Raw genomic sequence first — 24,356 nt, 5'->3', positions numbered from 1 at the left:
AAAAAGTCTGTTAAACCAAGGTACCATAACTTAACAGAGTACTTGTTTTTCCTTTTAATTTTGAAAATTTCAGTAAACATCAGTTTGGAAAGGGTAATAAAATGAGGTTAAATAGAGCTTACAAAGCAAATTGTGTAGAAGGAAAGTTCCTTCAGAGTGTGTTCTTAATGAAAGTAATTGGACCTCAGCAATGATTTAGCTGAGTTCCAGCTGATGAGTTTAGATTTCTGGGCCAGGTTTTACTAAGGAACCCAGAATAGCATGTGTTCACTTTGAAAAGAATTCTGGCAATTCAGCAGTGTCTTAAAATTTTTAATGTATATTTTGATTAACACATGTTTATTGGCGCGTGTATTTGCTTCCCTTTTGCTGATACTCCTGTGAATGCATGTCTTTCTGCAGCTGTGGTGCTCCCATTCATGTTCCCGAGGCGACGCCGCTTTCCTTTTCATCAGGGCAACTAACCGTTTTCCTCCCTGCTGAGGTGAAGGCCGTGGGGACTGAGAGTGATCATGTCCTGCCTCTGCAAGAGTTGGCCATGAGGAGACTGCATCACGCCTATCACCGTTTTCTAAAGGGTACTTGGGACTTTTCTTTGTTCTGCCTTGTATTTAGTGAACTTAGAAATCATGTTTTATGTTGCCTATCTTGGTGTTCTTTTGTGTGTGTGTGGTAAAATACCTATAACATCAAATTTACCATTGTGACTATTTTTAAGTGTTCAGTTCAGTGGCATTGAATACATTCACATTTTTGTACAATGGGATTTTTTTAATAAGAAAAAAAGTTGTATTTTATCATCATTGATCCCTTCAGCAACACCTGTAGACACAGGCAAGCATTCACTAAAATATGGTCTTTGGTCACAAAGGACGGAAATTCATAACAAATTGAATTGGTTTAAAAGAAGGATGTTGTGTTTGGGAATGCATATTTGGTGGAAGTGAGAAGGCTGGCAGAGGAGGCACTTTCTTCAGTAGAAAAAAATTCCCAAAGATCTTTTGTCCTTAAAACGAAGTTGGGTACCTCTTCCAGCAGAGCAGGTTTTTGCTTTGCTCACATCTGAGAAATGTATATACCTAAAGGGAAAAAGATATCGGGAGCCTTTGGCAGTCCTGTTAGCACAGCATGCCAGCTCCTGGTTTGATAGAATTTGGCAGGGTGTAGATTTCATAGGTATTGTGGAATGGATATCTGAGATGCTTTAAGAAAGCACTAGGCAATATTGAAAAAAAATTTTTCTAGTGTTTTTAAAACTGCTAAGTGCTTTGTCTTCGCCTAAAAAAAAGAAAAAGGTCCATAGAAAAACATTGAACATTAACTTTCCAGGAATGTCTAGTATGGAGTTGTTTTTTTAAACTAAACAGAAAATGATAATTATTCACCTACAGGTAAATTACATCTCCTAAATCATTATTGAAAAGTCTAGACAGATATAAAAGATAACATTGTTTGTTTTCCTTCTCAAAGATTAGTCAGTGATTTTTAGGTTTCACCTCATTATGACCATCTCCCTCTCTCTACTGGATGTTTACCATCATAAGAACCCAGCATACATTTGTGCTCAAGATGGCCTGGGCCACTGGGATGTTTGATTTGTGTAGCTCAGAGTAAGCAGGCAAGGAGTCACCCTGTTTTTATTAATGACAGCTCATGGGAGTGAGACAAAGAAAAGCTTTGTTTCATTATTTTTCATTTTCTGATTTCTTTGTTTCCCCTTTTAATTCCTTTCCATAAATATAATTTACCTGATTACTACTAAATGCCCAGTTGATTTAGGACTAACTTAATGAGAGTCCGTTTCAGTCTTCATTCCCAGTCCTTTTTAAATTCTGGCTCTTAAAGAAGTTTACAAACCCTGTCTAAGCAAATCAGTGCCTTTTTTATTTTGTTCTTAAAGAGTACTTGGTCTTATTCTTTCCCTTACCTCAGGACAGCTTCTGATTGCTCTAAAATAATAGATTTAGGTTTTCTCTTAGTGTCAAAAATGTAGGAAACATCTTTCATTTCCAAATAATGTTTTGTTATTATTCAGTGCCTATCAGATAATGGAATTTTCAACATACAGTACTTTTAACTGAACTGACTTGGTAAAAATGAGAAATATTATAAGATACCTAGTTTAAGGAAATCTGATTTTTTATTTGTGCATGATTTTGTCTTATGTTCCAGATTTGAACTTTCTGTCTCCAGTGTCATTACCCAGAAGTCTCCTGGAGCTGCTGCACTTCCCCCTGGGGCACTGTCACCGCTGTAGTGAGCCCATGTTTACAATCGTCTACCCCAAGCTCTTTCCCTTGAGAGGGACACCGATGGCAGGGCTGCACCAGGGGTAATCATGCCTAAGTGGGCACCAGGGCTTATACCTGGGCAAGGGGTGGGAGTGTGGTGAGGGTGGGGGGCATGCATGGAGTATTGTTACGTCAGCAGCTTTAAGGGGCATGGAGTATCTCCTGAGTACAGCTAAATGAAACAAGTGCACGTTTGCAGCATCACAAGAAAACTAGACTTCCCTTTATTTCTGTTTTGGTCATACACAGAACAATTTCATTGTATATATTATTTAGAGAAGCTTAGTCGTTGTAGGAGTGTTTTCCTGCTAGTCCCCTATTCACAATAGTCTTTAGGCAACAAGGAATGTGAGAACAAAGTACTTGTTATATAATGGAACCAGCCCAGCCCGTCTATTTATTTGGCATTGCTAACTGGAAGTGTGTGGCTGAACAGTGTGTGTGTGTGTGTGTGTGTGTGTGTGTGTGTGTGTGTTTCTGTCTTGAATTTCTAACCCTTCCTTCCAAATGGCATTCTCCTGCCATTCTCTGTGTCTTGGCACAGTGCCTCAAATTTGCTAAGAATGTTCACTAAATAAAAACCCCCATACTGGTAGTTCAAAAAAAGAATACCAGATTATAAAAAACAGGACATCAAATGAAAAATCCCCCATAAGCACAACCTTAACTTACAGAATTTCTACATTTAGGATTTTCTAAGTTTGCTTTTCTCAAACTTAAAAAGTACCGTAGTACCTCACTTATCCATCAAATGTGGTATTTAAGGTTAGTAAATTTTCCAGATAACTTGTTACCCCTATTCTATGCCAAGAAGCATTTACTTTGTAATCATCTTTATAGAATGAGAGCAGGTGTGGGCAGGGTGCTGCACCTCTCTGAGCCTTGCAGTGGGGGTAGAGCTGCCTGCTGGGCAGGGCCATCTGAGCACTAGCAGATGATGCAGGCAAACACCTGGCACATAGCGGGGCTCCGGCAAACGGTAGTTACCTTCTCCATCTTTCTTTCACTCCCTCCCAAAACTGCGCTTATCTTGTTCTCACCCCGAAGAATCCTATTTTGTTATACTTTCAGTTCCTGTTTCAACTTGCTGTATTTTTAGTTTCCTGCTTTACTATGCCTGCTTTACAGATGCCCTCCTCCAAACCTTTCTAATTTGTTCCTGATCTTAGGTGGTCAGCTCACCGAATTTAGTTGAACTCCACTTAAACTGGAGTTAAAAGTACCGAGTCCATGTCTGAGTATATTACAACATGAATAAAATTAACAAATGAAAAGGACACCTTTATGAGGAGCAGTAACGCAGAGCAGTCAAGCCCACAAGCCGTGGTTCTGAGTCCTCCACTGGAAAACCTTGGGAAAATTACTTAATATCTCTGAGCTCAATCTTTCAATAAAATGAGCATAATAGTAATATCTACGTAGTAAGACCATTGTGAGGATTAAGTGAGATCATTCATAGAGTCCAGGATGGTGCCTGGTATGTAATAAATACTAAATAAATAATAGCTATTATCTATTTTTATAGCTCAGAGACTTTTAAAATTTCTTTTTGTGTGTATATTTTTAGCAAATGATCTTCACATTACTAAGATAAATCATAGGAAATCCTAACTAAGTCATTAAACTAGAGTAAATTCCTTACACATTGTTATTGTATGATTTCCTATAGAAGACATTTTCTTACTGAAAATACGAAAGCGAAAAATTCGGTATAGCCCGGAGGCTGTGTTAGTAGCCAACAAAATTCTCAATACCTGTTCAAAAAGATAAACTTTCTTTTGACCATGGTAATTAATTTGTGAAAATAAGGTAGATCCTTAAATGAGTCATTTTTGTGTTATCTTTATATGAAATTTGGGGGACTTATTCAGTATTTGCATATTCCACTTACTGCTATTTATTTCTATGCTATAACCTAGAAATTCCGTGTGAATGATCTGATATTGTTTCAGAACATAAATGTAATGGTATTAGTATAATAAAATGTATATATCAAGGACACAGGGCGTGGCTGTGTCCTTTTGCTGAAGAAAGCCAGGATACCTATGTTTATAGCAATGACAGGCCAGCGAGACATAAACATGGCTTTCCACAGCGAGGTAATGGTAGGGTTTGCAACTGAGAGTGTGTGGCTTTCATTTGGTCCCCAGACTTTACTCCTTCCCATGTTGCTATGGAGATTGAATTAAAAGCATTAACTTCAGTTTCTCTCATGATCTTTAAAGTACTTTCTCTTGTAACCAAAAACCAAATACTTGAATCTCAGGAGTTTATTGCTAAGAATAAAATCAATATTTTTAATATCATAAATGTAAAACATCTTGGTAATATTATTTTTAAGTTTTGTAATATATTCAATTTGCATTGTTTGTCTTAAAGTAATATGTTATATCAGCCAATATCCAAATTAATGTGGACATCTGGCATTATTTTAAAGGAACATATTGAATATTCTTCCAAAATACCAAGTCCCATACATGTGTTAGTTCCAACCCAATTTTAATACAGTGAAGTAAAGAGAAATTACAGTACTTTGAATAAGCAATAAATACCCAAACCTTCAAATATCTATAGCAGAGAAGCATGGCAAGAATATTCATGGATTTTGATACTTACAGGCATAACAAACTTTCATTCTCAAACCTTATTGTTCATTTATTAAATGGAGAACATCAACTTAGAGGATTATTTATTAGCATGACAACATGTGTTTGGCTTTTCCCACGCATGTCTGATTCTCACAAATTCTGTATTTCCTAATAGCAAATCAGGCTACCCAAGGTTTTCCCAGAGGTATTGTATTCATTTGCTAGGGATGGTGCAACAAAATACCACAAAACTGGATGAGTTAAGCAGCAGAAATGTATTGTCTCAGAGCTCTGAAGGCTGGGGGTCTGAAATCAAGACGTTGGCAGGATTGGTTCCTTCTGAGGACCGTGAAGGGAAGGGCCCTCTCTGTGCAGGCCCCTCTTTGTCTTACAGATGCCATCTTCTCCCTTCATCTCGTCGCATCATCTTCCCTCTGTGTATGTCTGTCTCTGTGTCCAAGTTTACCCTTTTTATAAGGACACCAGTGACTCTACATTTGGGCCCACCCTAGTGACCGCATCCTAACTTAAGTAAGTATATCTGCAGTGATCCTCTTTCCACATAAGGTCATGGTGTGACTCTGCTCAGGCAGCCGTAACAAAATGCCATCTACTGAGTGGCATAAACAACGATTTTCTTTTCTTAGTGCTGAAGGCTAGAGTCTGCCACCAGAGAGCAAATGGTCAGGCAGTGGTGAGGGCTCTCTTTCTGGTTTGAAGATGGCCACTTTTCTGCTGTCCCACAGATGGCAGAGGGAGCACGAGCACATGCACACGTGCTCTCTGGTGTCCATATGAGGGCACTTGTCCCATCATGAGGGCCCCATCCTCCTGACCTCACCTAACCCTCATTGTCTCCCAGAGGCTCTGCTTCCTAATACCATCATGTTGGAGGCTGGAACTTCAACATCTGACTTTGTGGGGGACACAGTTCAGTCCATAGCAATCACATTCTAAGGTACTGGGAGGTTGGAACTTCAACATATGCGTTTGGGGGGTGCAATTAAACCCATAACAGTCTGCTCTCTGGCACCAAAAATTCATATCGTCCCACATGCAAAGTAAATTCACTTCATCCAAACCCTCAATATCTTAACCCATTCCAGCATCAACTCTTAAGTTCAAAATCTCACCTTAAATGTCATCTAATTAAGGTATGGGTAAAACTCGGATATAACTCATCCTGGGGCAGAATTTTTCTCTAGTTGTGAACCTGTAAAACCATACAGGTTATCTGCTTCCCATATGTAACAGTGGGACAGATACAGGACAGACATTCCCATTGTAAAAGGGAAGAAAAAAAGAGATCATGGGTTCCAAACAAGTCCAAAACTATTAGATTTTAATGCATGAGGGTAATTGTCTTTGGCTAGATGCTCTGTCCTTTGGGCTGACCAGGGTAGTGGCCCCTAAGCCCTGGGTGGGGCTTTGCCCTGTAAAACCAAGAAGTTGCCCCACTTTGGAATTAAGGAGGTGGATCCACCCTCGGGGTCATTCTCCTTTTCCCGATAGCTCTCTTGCCCTTTTCCTGCCTGTAGAATCCCAGAAGTCTGGCAGCCTTTCTTCATTCTGTCCCATCTCTGTCCGACAGATGTCAGTCCAAGTTGTCGGCATTTATGCTGAAATGGTTGATGGGATCCATAAGACACAGCCCAGTTTCTTTACAAACGGTTGTCCAGCCACACCCTTGGTGTTCTCTCCAGAGCATGCTTTCTCATTGTTTACAATATGGATAAGCTGAGAATTTCCTAATCTTCAAGTACTGGTTCCTTTTTGCCTAACAGTTCTCTCAGTTTAACCTCCTCTCACCTTTTACTGTAAACAGCATGGAGAAACCAGGCTATGCCCTCAACACTTTGCTTAGAAGGCTCCTCAGCTAAATACCCAAGTTCTACCTTCCATCCAGCAGAACACAATTCAGTCAGGTCCTCTGTGCTTTATAAGTAGGGTCACCTTTCCTCCAGTTTCCAGTAACACGTTCCTCATTTTTGTCTGATACCACACCAGAAACACCTTTAACATACTTCCAGCAACGTTCTGTTCCCGACAATATATGTGTGCTGTAGGACAATGGAAGCTTTTTATAGCTCTCCTCTGTCCTTGGTGAGCTCTCCCCACATACCCTTTGGTGTCTGTATTTCTACCAAGTCTCTTCAAGGCAATCTGGGCTTTTTCTACCGTGTTCGTTAGAACTCTAGTCTGTACCCTTCACCCAACTCCAAAGCCATTTCTAGATTTGGAAGCATTTGTTGCTGCAGCATCTCACATCCCAGAAGCCAAATCTGTAGTAGATAGTGTTCTCCAAAGAAATAGAACTTGTATCTATATCCATAAATATAGGTGGAGATTGATTTTTAAGGAAGAGCTCATGCAGTTGTGGGAGCTGGCAAGGTCAAAGTCGTAAGTCAGACTGGCAAGCTGGAAACTCAGAAAAGAGTTGATGTTGTGTTTGCAGCCTTGAGTCCCAGTTCTGCAGGGCAGCAGCTTGGGAAGTCAAGCAGGGCTTCTATGTTGCTGTCTTAAGGGAAAGTCCTACTTTTTACTCTTAAGGCCTTCAACTGGCTGGATGTGGTCCACTCACATTATGGAGAGTAATCTTCTTAACTCAAAGGCTACTGATTGAAACGTTAGTCTTATCTAAAAAAATACCTTCACAGCAACATTTAGACTGGTGCTTGAGCCAAACGGCTGGGCACCATGGCCTAGCCAAGTTGACTCATAAAATTAACCATCACGGACATTCAAAAGGTCTCACTTCACACACCAGGGCATTTTGAGACAGGAACTGCAAATGGCCCCAGCTCCCAGTGGTTCTTCCCATATTGCCGGGCTAAGTTCAGCCATAACATGTACTACAGTGTACGCTCAGGTGTTAGTGTGATGACATGCCTGCTTTTGGGCTGGAATCAGGAGATTCAGCTGCGCAGCTGAGCTGTTACTTCTCTGAATAGTGTAAGGTTGGTACTATTATTAGAGTGTCACACGCCTCAGCACTTCCGTGTGGGTCAGCCTAGTATATTCCACATTTTATAGGGTGATAGGGAGGGGAAAACTGAGGCACAGTCTCATAGCAGAGTGGGGATTTGAACCCTAGCATCTGGCTCCAGACAGGTGTTTTAGACACTATGTTGCAATTAGCTACTAAGTGGATCACTATATAGCACGAAGAAATTTTGAAGTGGTACCCATAAATACAAAATGAAAGCTCTAATATTCTGAACAAGATACTTTTGAAGTATGTGTGTGTATGTACACACACATGCATTTATACATATGTGTGCACTGAGAAGTCCAGCAGGATGTAGATCCATCTAAGTATAGTGATCTTGGGAAGGAGAAATGTGGGGTTATAGGGTAGGTAGAAAGGGGGGACTTCAATTTTCAAAATTTATATACTGTTAAATCATTTGAATATCTTAAGTGAGGATGTATTTTTATAAATACACAAAACAATATTTAATAAACTATATCTAGTGAGATTTTTTTAAAATCCTTTGCTTAAAACAATACAGGTAAAAAAAAAGAGAAGACTGTTGAAACAAAATTTTTAAGATATAGTTAAAAATGTTTTCAAACAGGTTGGATAATGTGATCCAATATTTGTCAATTGTGTGAATATGTGTGTGTGTGTGTGTGTGTGTATTTATTTTTTTAATTTTAGAAAATGTCTTGAAAGCTCACACACCAAAGTAACAGTGGTTTCCTTTGAGTAGTATTGAATTTTTATAACAAACTGGTATTGTTTTAGAAATTTAAAGTATGTTTAATTACTAAAGCAATAGGCCAGTGGTCTACTTATTTTTATTTGGGTGCTGAAGACATCTATTCATACATTTCCACAAAGTAAAAATTAGAAAATACAATTTTGTAAAAGGAAAATATATCAATTGAAAGTATTGCCACTAGAAATGACTGTTAATATTTTAGGTTAAAGTAGAATATTTCTTAATTGACTTCTTAATTGAGGAGCTGTTGAATCAGACTATTGGTGCCCCCTATTTATTTTTTCTTTTTTTAATTGTGATAAGAACATTTAACATGAGATCTACCTTCTTAAAAAATTTTTAAGTACACAGTACAATATTACTAACTGTCAGTGCTATATAATACAGCAGCTCTTTAGAACATTTTCATCTTGCACAACCAAAGCTGTACCACTGAACAACTCCTGTTTCTCTCTCTCCCCAGCCCCAGGCAACTACTATTCTCATCTCTGCTTGTGTGAGTTTAAGTATTTTAGCTATCTCATATAAGTTGGATCATGCAATATTTGTCCTTCTATGACTGGCTTATTTCACTTAGCATAATATCTTCTAGATTCACCCATGTTGCTGCAGACAGCAGGATATCCTTTTTTAAGGCTGAATAATACTCCATTATAGGTATATACCGCTTTTCTTTATCCCATCATCCATCAAGATGACAGGATGACAACATAGGTTGTTCCCATATTTTGGATATATTGTGAATAATGCTGCAGTAAACATGGGAGTGTAGGTATTTCGTTAATATCTGATTTCATTTCTTTTGGATATATACTCGGAAGTGGGATTGTGGATCATATGATAGTTCATTTTAATTTTTTGAGGAACCACCATACTATTTGTCATAGCAGCTGTGTCATTTTACATTCCTACCAATAGTATACAGGGATTCCAACTGTCTACATCCTTTTTATCTGTGTGTTGGTCTGTTTTTAAAATAGCCATCCTAACAGTTGTGAGGTGCTGGCTCACTGTGGTTTTGATTTTCATTTCCTTGATCATTAGTGATATGAGAACCCTTTCATATACCTGTTGGCCATTTGTATAGGTCAATGTAAGAGAATACAGAGCCTAGAAATAAACCCAAAATACAGTCAACTGGTTTTCCACAAGGAAGCCAAGAATGTCTGTTTAAGTCCTTTGCCCATTTATTTTTAATTGGATTATTTGGGTTTTTTTGCTCTTGAATTACAGGAGTTCCTTATGTATTTTAGGTATTAATCCATTATCAAATATAGGCTTTACAAATACTTTCTCCCGTTCTGTAAGTTGCCTTTTCCTTTCGTTGTTTCCTTTGCTGTGCAGAAGCTTTTTAGTTTGATGTAGTCTCACTTGCCTATTTTTGCTTTCATTGCTTCTGTTTCGGTGTCATGTCCAAGAAAGTATTGTCAAGAAGCTTTTCCTCTGTTTTCTTCTAGGAGTTTTATAGTGTCAGATCTTATATCTAGGATTTTAAGTCATTTGGAGTTGATTTTTTGTGTATTGTGTAGGATAAGTGTCCAGTTTCATTCTTTTGCCTATCCAGTTTTCCCTGTGCTTTTTGTGAAGATACTGTTCTTTTCCCATTGTGTATTCTTGGCTTCCTTGTGGAAAACCAGTTGACTGTATTTTGGGTTTATTTCTAGGCTCTGTATTCTCTTACATTGACCTATATATCTATCTTTATGCCAATACCATATTCTTTTGATTACTGTAGCTTTGTAATATTTTTTGAAATCAGGAAGTGTAATATCTACAGCTTTGTTCTTTCTCAAGATGTGTTTGGATATTTGGGATCTTCTAAAATTCTGATGAATTTTAGGATTTTTTTTTCTATTTCTGTAAAAAAAAAAGATGCCAATGGAGTTCCAATAGCTCAGAAGAATTCATCCATTCATTTATTAATTTGTCAAGTCAGTCAGCAATATGCAGTGCACTGTGATAGGTGATGACATTTGGCTTCTGTCGGCCACTTTCAGGCTCAGATGTGGAGCTTGGCTTTCAGGAGTTCTTGGTTTTTTAGGCCAAAGTGATGACATGAGAGGCCCAGATGTCTGGGTTACTGTTGTGCCTTGGGAGGGAAACCGTTTGCTAGAGGCCTTCAGAACTGTCATTGTCCAATGGCTTCCCTCTGTCTTTTAGAATGGCTTAGTGCCCCCTTTCCTACTCTCTGGTAATTTATTTTTTAATAATCTCTTCTATCTGATTCATATATGGTTAAATCACTTAGAACTAAGCTGTTCTAAATGTTTGACATTTCCTTACCCTTGCTTTTTGTGGGTATTATTTTCTTCTTTGAAACCAATTAACATCAATAATACTGACATTATTTGCTTATTTGAGTTTGGGATTTTTTTTTTATTTCAGCAGAAACCTATTCATTGGCACCCTCCTAAAGTGACTTAGAATAACTTTGCACAGATAAAATGTTCTTCAGCAAATTTAAGTAAATTGTTCTTAACTGTTCACTCAGCAATTATGTATTGACCATTTGCTACATACTAAACTCTGTACTAGGTACTGGGGAGTCGGCTATGACCAATCCATGCAAAACTTTTTCCCATACATATCTCACTTCTAAAGTTCTAGGGCATGGGCCAATCAAGAATAAAAGAAAGTATGTTATATTTAAGCCTCTGGTTCTGCCACTATTAACAGAAGTGTAAAAGCAGATACACTATGTGATTACACAGACTTGGGATTTCATCTGATCAACTCTAATAAATACTATTTTTCTTCTGGCTTGAATTTCTGTATGAGTCAAGGATGTGCATTTTGTTTCTAATCAAAAAACAACATTTGCAAAGAAAATACCATATTTCTTATGATTTTCGTGGTCTCCAATATGTGCCAAGAGCATTGTGAATTGTTTGTGTTTTAAGAATAGTGGTATTTCTGTATTTTAAAACTAAGCTAAAATGCTCTTTCTTCTGCCTTGCCTATAAATATGCTCAGATTCTAAAGCAACAAATGTCATGTCTGATATTCTTTGTAGATTCAGCAGCATCTCTTTCCCAACTGTGTAGTTTATTGCTTAGCTCCAAATTTCTCCCCTAAAACACCATATCTCTGGTGCCACCGTGCTGGAAGTTTAAAGGATCTAACCAACACAAATCCATTCTTCAGGCAGTAGACCTATTGGTATACTTGTAACACTTAGATCATTAATACAACCAGCAGACAGAATATGTTATTAGATGAGTCTCCCAAAAGTAAATAGGTGCACAGACTTGGGATTTCTTTATAGCATAAATATGATACCTCCAGGTTACCCACCCTCCCCCCTTGAGCATCATAAGGAGTTAATGATGACCCAGGGGGCATTATGTTTCAGTGAGTAAAAGTCCTACATCCAATGGAGTTGGATTCTTTTGCCTAGAGTCTTGAGTTTTTTTTTCTTTTTTTTTTAAAGGTATCATTGATACACAATCTTATGAAGGTTTCACACGAGCAACATTGTGGTTATAACATTCACCCGTATTATCAAGTCCCCCCCCAGTACTCCATTGCAGTCACTGTCCATCAGTATAGTAAGATGCTGTAGAGTCACTACTTGTCTTCTCCCTGCTATATACTGCCTTCCCTGTGACCCCCCTACATTATGTGTGCTGATCATAATGCCCTTTAATCCCCTTCTCCTTCCCTCCCCACCCACCTTCCCTCTGGTAACTACTAATCTCTTGGAGTCTGTGAGTCTGCTGCTTTTTTTTTTTTTCTTTTTATTTCTATTATTTATTTATTTATTTATTTATTTAGATTTCTTTTTTTTTTTTTTTAGATAATTATTTTTTATTGAAGGGTAGTTGACGCACAGTTTTATATTACATTAGTTTCAAGTGTACAACACAGTGATAAAACATTTATATACATAATTCTAGGTTCCAGCTATCACCCTACCAAGCTGTTACAATATCTTGACTATATTCCTTATGCTATACATTACATCCCGGTTACTTATTTATTTTACCATTGGAAGTGTGTCCTTTTTTTTTTTTGTGAGGGCATCTCTCATATTTGTTGATCAAATGGTGTTAACAACAATAAAATTCTGTATAGGGGAGTCAATGCTCAATGCACAATCATTAATCCACCCCAAGCCTAATTTTCGTCAGTCTCCAATCTTCTGAGGCATAACAAACAAGTTCTTACATGGAGAACAAATTCTTACATAGTGAATAAGTTACATAGTGAACAGTACAAGGGGAGTCATCACAGAAACTTTCGGTTTTGCTCAAGCATTATGAACTATAAACAGTCAGTTCAAATATGAATACTCATTTGGTTTTTATACTTGATTTATATGTGGATACCACATTTCTCTCTTTATTATTATTATTTTTAATAAAATGCTGAAGTGGTAGGTAGATACGAGATAAAGGTAGAAAACATAGTTTAGTGTTGTAAGAGAGCACATGTAGATGATCAGGTGTGTGTCTGTAGACTATGTGTTAATCCAAGCTAGACAAGGGCAATAAAACATCCACGTATGCAGAAGATTTCTCTCAGAACGGGGGGGTGAGGTTCTAAGCCTCACCTCTGTTGATCCCCAATTTCTCACCTGATGACCCCCCTGCGACTGTGCCTGTCTTAGGTTGTTCCTCCCTTGAGGAATCTTACCCGTCTCTGGCTAACCAGTCATCTTCCGGGGCCATACAGGGAAATGTAAAGTTGGTAAGTGAGAGAGAAGCCTTATCGTTTGAAAAGGTTAGCTTTTTACTTCTTTGCATATTTATGCCCTGTAGCTTCTATGCCCAGCATTTGTCTTGAGGTGTCTTTACCACTTGGAAGAATTATGATACTCGGTAGATTTGATATGAGGCACGAGTTCTATTTAAGGGTTGTAATTAGGAAGGAAGAAGAAAAGCAATTGAAGTAGCAGGCGGAAGAAAACCTGGGAAGATTGATTATTTCTTTGACATATCTTCTTGTAGAGTAACCTCAGCATGTATAGGTTTTAAGCTACTACTTAAATTGCGCACACACATTAACATAATAGGAGTATAGTTACATAACCAAAGCATATCTAATTACCAGCCATCTCCAGTGAAACCATGCTGCTGTTTTTTAGAACTTTTATTTTTAAAAATTCAGTGGTTATGGTATGAAGTGTGTCCCTTTTATGAATGATTTTCAGTTCACATAATTATCAGTAAAAAACAACAACAAAAAGAGTTTAGTTTAGTTAGCTGATCTTCAAAAATGCCCCTGCCAATTAAGATCATCTTTTATCTGAGTTTTATTTCAATTGTGATTTATACAAATGCATACACTCTGGTATAGCAAATTAACCAACTTCAATTTTTTTAAATTAAGGTAATACAGAGTACCTACTAACTTAAAATTTACATAATTCCCTGAGTTAAGAAAATCTCAAAAGTAATGTTTTGCCTTTTCATTTTCTTTCAAGTGTAATTTGCAAAGCAGAAGGTTTTAGTTTTGATCAAGTCAAATTTATCCATTTTAACTTTATCATCAATTTTTTTGGTGTCTTAATAAGTCTTTACCTACTCAAAGGTCATGAAGATGTCCTGTATTCCAGTCCACTGATCTGTATCCCTCAGTCAATACCAAACTCTCTTGGTAACTGTAGTTACATAGTGGCCTTAATACCAGGTGAACTGATACTTGCGCTTGATTCTCCTTCAAGATTGTTTTCAGGATTCTAAAGACCTCTGCTTTTCCATATAACTCCTAGAATAAACTTAGCTTTGTCTCCAAAATACCTTGGGCTTGATTTTGATAACGAATTGTACTCAGTCAATTTGGAGGGAACTGACAGATTTGCTGTGTTGAGTTTTCCAATATATGAACACAGTATCTCTTCATTTATTTAGGTATTCTTTACTTCTTTCATCAGCATTCAACAATTTTCAGCATACAGGTCCTTAAATGTTCTGTTTAATTTATACCCAAGTATTTCACTTTCTTTGCGTGATTATAAATATTTTAAAGTTTAATTTCCATGTGTTCATTGTTAGAATATGGATATGTGATTGATTTTTGTTTTGATCTTATGAGCTTGCAGCCTTGCTGAACTTGCTTTAGAGTCTAGGAGCATTTTTTCTAGCTACCTTGGCATTTTCTATGTAGGTAGTCATGTCATGCCACCTGAAAATAGGAATAATTTTATTTCTCTCCTTCCAATCTGTATGCCTTTTTTTTTTTTTTCCTATTGCACTGATTAGAACTTCCAGTACTATGTTGACTAGGGTAGTGAAAGTGGACTTCACTATAAAGTATTATGTTAGCAATAGGATTTTTTGTAGATTCCATTTATTCATTGAGAGATTCCCTGTATTCCTAGATAGCTGAGAGCTTTTATTACGAATGATGTTGTATTTTGTCAAGTGCTTTCTCTGATCCCACTGATACACAATTTTTCTTTTTTCTTTGTTAACCTGTTGATGTGGTGGATGACATTGATTTTCAAATATTGAACTAGCCTTACATACGGAGAACAACTCCCACTTGATCATGATGTATAGTTCTTTTTATACAGTTCTATATTCAATTTGTTAATACTATGTTGGGGATTTTTGTGTCTGTGTTCGTGAGAGATACTGGTAGTAGTTTTCTGGTTTTGTACTCTATCTGGCTGTAGGGTCAGAGTAATGCTGGCCTCATAAATGAGTTGGGAAGTGTCCCTCCTCTTCTTTTTTTCTGAAAGAGATTGTGTAAAAATCCCTTTTAGTTCTTTTTTAAAGGTTTCATAGAATTCTCCTGTGAAAACTTCTGGATATGGAAATTTCTTTTTTTAATTACAAATTCAATTTATTTAACAGTTGTAGAACTATTCAGGTTGAGGATTTCATCTAGGTTGACTGTTGGTATTGGTACCTTGTGGTTTTTAAGGAATTCATCTACTCAGTTCACAAATTTATGAGCATGAACCTGTTCATAGTATTCCCTTATATATTTTTAATGTGGCAGGGTATGTAGTGATAATTACCTTTTTTGTTTCTTACATTAATTTGTGTCTTCTCTCTTTTTATCATTCTGTCTTGCTAAAGATTCATCAGTTGTATTGATCTTAATCCTAACTGAGTTTTCAATTTCATTGGTTTCTCTTCTTCATTCGTCCTTCTGCTTGCTTTGGGTTTATTTTGCTCTTTGTTTTTTGTTTGTTTTTGCTTTTCAGTTTTTTAGGGTAGAATCTTAGATTATTGATTTGAGACCTTTTCCCTTTTCTTACAAAAGCACTTAGGGTTATAAATTTCTTGCTCAATGTTGCTTTACTATGTCTCAGTGTTTTTGGTATGTTGTATTTCATTCAGTTCAGTGTTTTTATATCCCTTGAGCCTGCCTCTTCAACCCATGAGAAAGTAGTTATTTGACCCATGAAAGTCTAAAGAAGCCAAAGAAAATGAAAGATCTGTGTTGTTTAGTTTCCACATTTGGAGATTTTCCTGTTGTTTTTCTGTTACTGATTTCTAGCTTGATTCCAATATGAACAGAGAACATGCTTATGATTTTTACTTGCTTTAGACTTAAATTGCCCTTCATTCTCTAACTTCCTGGTAGAAACTTAGATTATTCATTTTAGAGCTTTTTTCTTTTCTAATACATGTGGTTAATGCTATAAATTTCCCATTAGTACTGCTTTTCCTGCACCCCAAATTTTTTGGTCAATTTTGCTTTATTTTCATTCACTTCCAAATATTTTAATTTCTCTGGAGATCTTTTCCTTCACCTATGTGTTATTAAGAATTGTTTGATTTCCAAATTTGAGGGTATGTTTCTATTATTGATTTCTAGTTTAATTCCACTATGGTTTCAGAAAAAAAAGTTCATTTCTCTTCCTTTAAATATTTTATAGTGTGAATTTCTGTCACAGAATGTGGTCTGTCTTGGTGAATATCACCTATGAGCTTGAGAATAATGTGTATTTTTCTATTATTGGATGAATTATGTATAAATGTCAACTAGGTCCAATGGATTAACGATGTTAAGTTCAGCTGTATTCTTTCTGATTTTCTGCTTTCTGGGTCTAGCAACACTTAAAGAGGAGTGTTGAAATCTACAACTCCAAGAGTGGATTTGTCTGTTTCTCCTTGCAGTTCTATCAGTTTTTGCCTCATGTGTTTTGACACTCTTTGTATGTTCATACACATTTCACACTGTTTTATCTTCTTGGGATACTTGACCCCTTTATCATTTTGAATTGCCCCTCCTTTTGCCTGATGATTTTCCTTATCCCAAAGTCTGCTTTATCTGACATAGCTGTTCCATCTTTCTGTTGGTTAGTGTTAACATGGTATATCTTTCCCCATTCCTTTACTTTTAATTTATCTGGATCTTTACGTTTAAAGTGTTTTCTTGTATACAGCATATAGTCGGGTCTTGTTTTTTTCTTCCACTCAGACAATCTCTGTCTTTTAATTGTTATATTTAGACTATTCACATTTAAAGTGATTATTGAGTTAGTTGAATTAATATGTACTGTGTTTGTAATTTTTCTATTTTTTATATTTGTTCTTTGCTTCCTTTCTTCCCTCTATTTTTGCCTTCTCTGGATTTAATTAAACATCTTATGTGATTCTATTTTATCTCCTCTCTTAGCATACCAAATATACTTCTTTTTTAAAAATTTATAGTGGTTACCTTAGAGTTTACAATATACGTTTTTAAACTAAGTCCAGCTTCAAATGACACTATGCTGCTCCGTGTGTAGTACAGGTACCTTGTAACAGAATATTCCCAGTTCCCACCTCCCATCCCTTAGACATTCATTTTACTATCCATCTGTTATAATCATACAATACATTGTTACCCTTATTTTAAACAGATAATATTTTATACCTATTAAGAATTAGAAAAAATTAAAGATTTTATTTTACCTTTATTTATTCTTCTCCAGCAACCTTCCTATTTGTCTTTAGATCTGAATTTCTGACCTAATATCCTTTTCTTTCTTCCTGAAGTACTCCTTTCAACCTTCCTTGCAAGGCAGATTTGCTGGCAGTGAATGCCCTCAGTTCTGTTTGTCTGAGAAAGTCTTTATACTCCTTTATTTTTTAAGTATAATTTTACTGGATATAGAAATCTAGGTTGTGATTTTTTTTTTTTTGAGGACACTAAATATTTCACTCCACTCTTCCTGCTTGTGTGGTTTCCAAGAAGAAGTCTACTGTAATTCTTATACTTGTTTCTCTATAGGTAAGGTTTTTTTCTCTCTGGTTTTTATCAAGATTTCCTTCTTTTTTTGTTTTTCTCCAGTCTGAATATGATATGCCTATGTGTGGGGTTTTTTTTAATATTCATTCTACGTGTTGTTAAGCTTCTGGATCTGTCATTAGTTTTGTAAAGTTCTTGACCAATATTACTTGCAAATATTTCTGCTTCTTTCCCTCTTCTTCTCCTGTATCCTAGTTATGCACATGTTGCATCTTTAGAAATTGTCCCACAGATCTTGTATTTGTTTCTATTTTTATAAATTCCCAGTCTGATAATTCCAATGTCTGTGTCATATCTGAGTCTTGTCCAGAGGTTTTCTCTGTCTCTTCAGCATGTGCTTTTTCTTGCCTTTTCACATGCCTTTGTTTAAAGCCAGACATGTTGTATTGGGCATGTATTTAGTGTTTTAAGAACTGAGCTAGGCATTTAGTGTTTGATTTTATAAAGTTAATCTGGCTAGGAATCGGGCTGTGTTTAATGTTTTCTGTAGCTGTTAAGTACCAAAGGCTTCAAATTCAAATTACTGTCCTTGTTTTATTCTTGCTTGACTTTGGGCTTCCTTATGGACTCCTCAGAGAGTCTGCATCTTGCAGCTGTTTTATCTATAATCAACTATTCTTATGCTGGAGCCCATTTATTTACTCTGGTAGTAGGTATGAGGGAAAGAAGTGTTCTGAACTTTTACGATTATTCCTCAGTATTTTAGTGGGCCTGTATTTCTGGGCTGGGACCTTTCACAAGTCTTTCACATATCATATAGCTTTGCTTTCCCCCCTTTGATGAATGGGCAGGCTAGAAGGGGCTGGAGTGGGAAGATTGCCCTTTGCCATCTGGGATAAGACTCTGGTAAACTCTTCCCTTGAAGATCAGTCCTTTGTTATGAAGGATGCTGGACGTGTTACACACTAACTGCTGTCTCCCTCTTCCTGACAGAGCTGCAAGGGGATCTTTTTTGGGTTTTCACCATGACATCCTATAGGGTTTCTGTAGGTAAAACCCAGAAATGTGGGGGGGTCACCCTAAGATTGTGGCCCCAGGAGTATCTCACTCTCAGGCTAGTTCACATTCAGCCTACAACTGTTCGAGCATCTCTAGGTAAGCAAATCTCAGCTGTGAATCTCCAGATTCACCTGTCTCTCCAGATTTTGAGGTTGAAGTTTACTCTACAACCTCATTTCTCTGGTGGGTGAAAGAAAAGTTGTTGATTTTCAATTTGTTCAGCTTATTCTTGTTATAAGAACAAGAATGATGACTTTTAGACTCCATATATGTCAGAAATGAAATCAGATGTGTCCTCTGTACAGTTTCAGTTCTTTCACATTTGTTGAGGTTTATTTTATGACCTAGGATATAGTCCATCCTGGTGAATGTTCTGTGGGCATTTGGGGGGAAAAACATGTATTATGCTCTCGTTGGGTCAAGTGTTCTGTTAGGTTCTTTGGTCTATTGAGTTGTTCAGTTCTATACTTTTGCTGATTTTCTGTCTTGTACTGTCAGTTGCTGAGAGTGGGATGTTGAAGTCCCCACACTAATTGTGATTTTGTCTATCCTTTCAGCACTGTTATTTTTTAAGTTTTATTGATGTGACTCATGTATCATATAATGCACCCATTGAAAGTATATAATTAAGTAGTTTTTACTATATTCACAGATATGTGCAACCATCACCACAATTTTAGAACATTTTTCTCACTATAAAGAAATGTTGTACCCTTTAGTTAACATCTCACTATTCCCTTATACCCAGCCCTAACTACTTATTTACTTTTCATCTCTAGATCTCTCTGGCCCAGTCCATTGGCAAGGGAAGTCAGGCTTTACTTGAGGGGTTGGATTGGTTTGGTTTGGTTTGGTTTGGTTTGGTCTGTGCCTGTTGGTGGTCCCAGGTTGGAGGCTTCTGCAACATCCTATCTAAGGTATATGGGAGTCAATAAGGAAACCTAAGGTTGCTGTGCTGCTTCTCAGGTCCCAAGATCTCTAGGCTGTCCACCTTCATTCTGTCTCTCAGAGTCTTCCAATCTTGTTTGTTGTGTTATGTACAGGATGTTTTAATCTTAAGAGGAAGGACCTGGGAGGAATGGGCTATTCCATATTGGCACAACTGAAAATTTCCACTCAAATATATTTTGCCTCCAAAATCCAAAGGGCCCCACAAGTGTGTATCTGTTTCTTCATAGGGAACAGTTCTGGATGTAAATCTTCTTTCCCATTTGAAATTTTATCCATTCAGCCGACATCTGAACTTTTGAAGGATTTCTCTCTCACCTCTAGTAGGTATTTGTTAAATGAAGTGTCAAGTATGCTTGCTACTTCCAGTTGGAATTTGCCTCACTAATGCATTTCTGATGTCTTGGTGAAGGGAATGTCTTCCTGACCCTCCCAGAGGATTTCAGGAGGTGGCTGAGCAGGTTGCACTACAATGGATTCACTTCAAAGTTCCCATGTCTCTAATGCGCTGGGAGTTCTGGCATCTCTCATTGACTGTAGGTCTCTACTGAGTCAAGACTTCTATTAGCTGTTACAGGTGCTTGGGCTAACACACTAAATTGTGAGGCCTCTGTGAAGCACCCTTGTTGGCCCGATCCAACCTTAGATTTATTCTCGCTGGCTAATGTACTTAGAATCTATTTCCATGCTTGCTGTCCAGGTTCCTGCTCAAATAAAATTCAGCAAGCTCTGACATCTTTATGCACGTTACCTTTCCCCAGAGCAGGCCTTGCAATTAATTTCTCAATTTTACTTTCTTTATGGCCCGAGAGGCAGTGAATATTGTTGTTGTGGGTTCTGAAGAAAATAGACATTTCCTTTTGAAGTAACCACCCCAGATGAAGTCAGAAAAATATTTTTATGCAAGGGAATGCTAGTTTTCTTAGAAGGTAAGAAGGGCTATTTCAGCTGTGAAGAAATATTTAGAGATATTAGAGGTTCAAGGTTCTTAGCTTTGTGTCTGCACGAGGGTCTGATCTCAAGTGTCAAGTTCCCAGCCCTTCCCAACCAGCACCTTTATCTTAGCATAAGAGATTTTACATAAATCTACCTCTACCTGTCATGTGACTCTGAACCTGTATATTCAGGCCTCAGGCTTCGTAAAATAAGAATTCCTTCAAGGCCACCATTGAAATGTTTCTGATCCTCTACCTCTTGGGTTGAGAGTTCAAGGCATTAAGCTTCTTTTGGCAGGGGGGAGATCTCTTCAGCAGTCAGAAGAGGCCATGTCACTCCAGTTCTTTAATTTACAATGATGCCACAGCAAAAATCAAGTGCCACAGCACACTTGATCTCCCACTCCTTTCCCTCTATTGGCAATCTGTTTAAGTGATACTTTGAGTAATCATATGCCACAGCATACTACAGGTTAACAGTGTCCCATTTTTTCCTAGCAAGGAAGGAAACCATTCATACATTCACCAACCCAAGCCCAGAATTCCACTTTGATGGACTATCTCCATAGGTCCCTCCTTGTAATATATACTAAATCAGTTAGGGTACTGGCTGGAAAACACACATAAGCTGGGGTTTTGAAGAGAAATTAATGGCAAGGAACTATTTACAAAAAGTTTAGGCAGGATTCAGAGCACCCATAAGGATGATAAAAACATTTGGGAACTTAGAACAGTAGGAAGATTTGCCATCCTTACTCCTTAAGCCTGAGGGACAAAGGGAGACTTGGAGGCTGCTGAGAACGGAGCTGTCAAAGGAGGCCCGACAAACAGGAGCTCTGGTCTAGAGAAGCAGTAAAGATGGAGTGGAATAGAACTACTATTCAACCTTTCCATAAAAGCAGTGAGAAATCTGGCAAATATTATCTGAGTCAATTTTTTCAGAACTCTGGAAATTAACGAAAGGCTTACAGCAATCTGGAGTGCCTTTATCCCAGAAAAGTGGCTGAACCTGGGTAAGAACAGAGAACTTTGTAATTAACTTATCACAGTTCCATCTTCTAGACTTAACCAAGAATCTGCCATCACAGTTAAAACCAGCAGCTTGGACAGGGATAGAAGGGAGTTCAGTTTTTTCAAAGGCCTGTTTGCATAGCACTGTCATTTGTCCTGTTGGGAAGTTTGCTGAAAGACCTCATTCGCAAACTTGTCTTTATTTGGCCCTGGTCAGAGCTCACCAATGCAAAAAGCCTCTTCTCTGAGGGTGTCAAAAATTGTCAAAACATTTATAGGCAATTGCTTAACTTCACAGCTACATGAGATAGTGGGTAACTGCTGGGGCAAACAGTAGAATGACCATAAGGCTGAAAAGGAAATTGCAGAAATGAGGTCTCCATAGGCGCTTTGAAAGGCACCGACATACTCCGGGAGTCTGTAAGGGCACGTCACAGGTATGTGAGCATGCTCAGAAAAGGCCCGAGAAGTCCCTGCTGGTTGATTCTGAGGCTCTATAGAAGCAGGAAGCGAAGGCTAGGGCAGAGTTGTCAACTGCCTGGTGAAGTGTTAAAAAGTGTTACTGGAGCCCAGTGAGTCATACAGGAGAGGCCTCGGCCCAGGGAAGCTTTATCCTCCATCAGCCAAACCTAGCTGGAAGCCAGTTGGTAAGGGAATCCAGGATTGGTCCAGAAATCTAAGACAAGAAAACCCATAGAGGTAGGTCTAGCTCTTGCCTTGAAAGCATTTAACAAGATGAGATGGTTGCAAAGTTTGTTTTGAAAGACTGTCAGAGCCAGGGAAATAGAACCAAAGCCCACAGAGAAACAAAATGATCAATGGTTGCCAGAGACTTGGGGGGGCCTGGGGGGCAGGATTGGCTGCAAATGGACACAAGGAAATTTTTGGGATAAGGGAAATATTTTGTATCTTGATTGTAGCATTAGTTAAATACTCATATATTTTTCAAAACTCAACTGTGCACTTCAAATGGGTGAATTTTATTGTATGTTTGTATATTAATATACCTCAGTTAATTAGACTTTAATAAAAGGAGAAACATTCAACTTTTCTCTCTTCCTGCTTTTCGCCCTCCTACTGTGCCTCCTGCTGTGCCTCCCACTAGCCTGATCCAGTCAGAAGCCAACAGTCAGGAAGCTTTGGTGGTAGGGACAGTAGAGGTCACCTCCTGGGCTACAGAGAAAGACAGAGACTAGATTAAGGGGTGGAGAAATAGAAAACAGTTGGCACAGGGGGTCTTGTGAAAACAACAGTAAATTATTCTTTCCTCACGAGAGGAAAGCACTTCTGGTGGGAAAACAAGGCGTCTAACAGCTGGAGCTGTCCAGAGCGGGTCAGAGGGCTTGTGACTCACTGCGGAAAGGTGCCAATCGGGCATTTGAGATGGGATTCCAATGCCATGTGGGAAGGAGACCCTCAAACTAAATTATTAAGATTCTGAAAGTACCTCTACAAGCAGTCTGTGTGAATGCATTTGTAGGATAAATTCCTTAAAATTACATTTTTTAAGCTCATTGATATATATGTCTGGTAGCTCAATTGATAAAGTTTCCTGTTACATAATTTTATAATGTATTTCAAATTTTATCATTGCACGTTTGGTTCTAGTAGGCAGAATTCAGACCATAACGTTAAAAAGGCTTATTTTTCCTTAGCTAACTTAGAGATATTATGTCATCTGAAAACTGCTAGTAAAATGAGCCTACACATACCTCAACCTGACTCCAGTGCTCAATTCTAAAAGATTTACATTTCTGTTGTGTTCTTTGTTGACCATGCCTAATCCTTTATTTTAACAAAGAATAAGACTGTCTAATGAAAAGAATCCTGAGACTTTAATCTTGAACTCACAGTGCTTTTCTCTCCCTTTTTTCCCCTTCCAGGAGGACAACTGTTAGTTTCGTGGCTTACTGCTGCTCCACCCAGTGTCTGCAGACTTTTGACCTACCGAGTTGATAGACACTCAAGAGCCTCAGGAGTGTTGCCAGCATCACGCTGCAGTCGCCTGCATATCGCACATGGTTTGTGCAGCAGAAGGATAGGATAGTCCCACCAGGAGAAACAGGCCCTTACATCCTGTCCTGTCAAGTACGGGAGACTGCAGAACTCTCTGGAAATGTCATGATTGAGCCTCAGAGCTAAAATGCCTTCACCCTTCCCCCAAGTTGGAATATATCCTCCCAAAAATTAAGGACCCTTTGTCTTCTGTGTTTTTCTTTTTATGTGACTGTATCTCATACACAAACTGTTTAGTGTGATGTGCCTCCCCAGGTCTAATTTAAAGCAAGTTTCAGTTCCCTGAAGAACTATAACTTGATTATACAGCCAAATTAACTTTTGAATACATACACCTTCAATGACACTTTTGATTTTCTCCTTTCTCTTTCTTTCTCAGAGATTATGCTCCATATTTTTAACAAACATTAGCAAACCCCACGGCATCAATAGTGTTGAATAGCAGCCCAAGTTGGCAACAACGTTAGACTCCAGTGGTCGTGTGGTTCCACAGGAGTCCTCGCAGACACCCCCCAGAAAGTCACAGCCTTGCGTATAAATTTTGCAATGTATTAAGAGACTTTTGTGAGGGGTTTTAAAAATAAAAATGTAGGCTGTAAATGAAATATACTCCTATTTTGAAAGACTATTTATAGAAAACTAATTTTTGAA

The 24,356-nt window shown here is 37.9% G+C and overlaps 1 protein-coding gene across 4 annotated transcripts in view; it reads left to right on the top strand.

Moving 5' to 3' along the window:
• Positions 1–23,881, top strand: part of LRRC28 (leucine rich repeat containing 28) — a 148,233-nt gene extending 124,352 nt beyond the window's left edge. For all 4 annotated transcript variants that reach the window (XM_036878656.2, XM_036878658.2, XM_057494834.1 and 1 more), the window contains 3 exons: positions 403–578; positions 2,173–2,332; positions 23,573–23,881. In XM_036878656.2, coding sequence (XP_036734551.1) covers positions 403–578; positions 2,173–2,332; positions 23,573–23,645 — 409 coding nt within the window. In that variant the 3' untranslated portion in view covers positions 23,646–23,881. The remainder of the gene's footprint in view (positions 1–402; positions 579–2,172; positions 2,333–23,572) is intronic.
• The last annotated feature ends 475 nt before the right edge of the window (positions 23,882–24,356 follow it).

This window comes from Manis pentadactyla, chromosome 18 (assembly GCF_030020395.1).
Source record: "Manis pentadactyla isolate mManPen7 chromosome 18, mManPen7.hap1, whole genome shotgun sequence".
Lineage (NCBI taxonomy): Eukaryota > Metazoa > Chordata > Mammalia > Pholidota > Manidae > Manis > Manis pentadactyla.
Note: the sequence above shows the minus strand (reverse complement) of the source record. Positions and strands in the feature narration are given on the sequence as shown.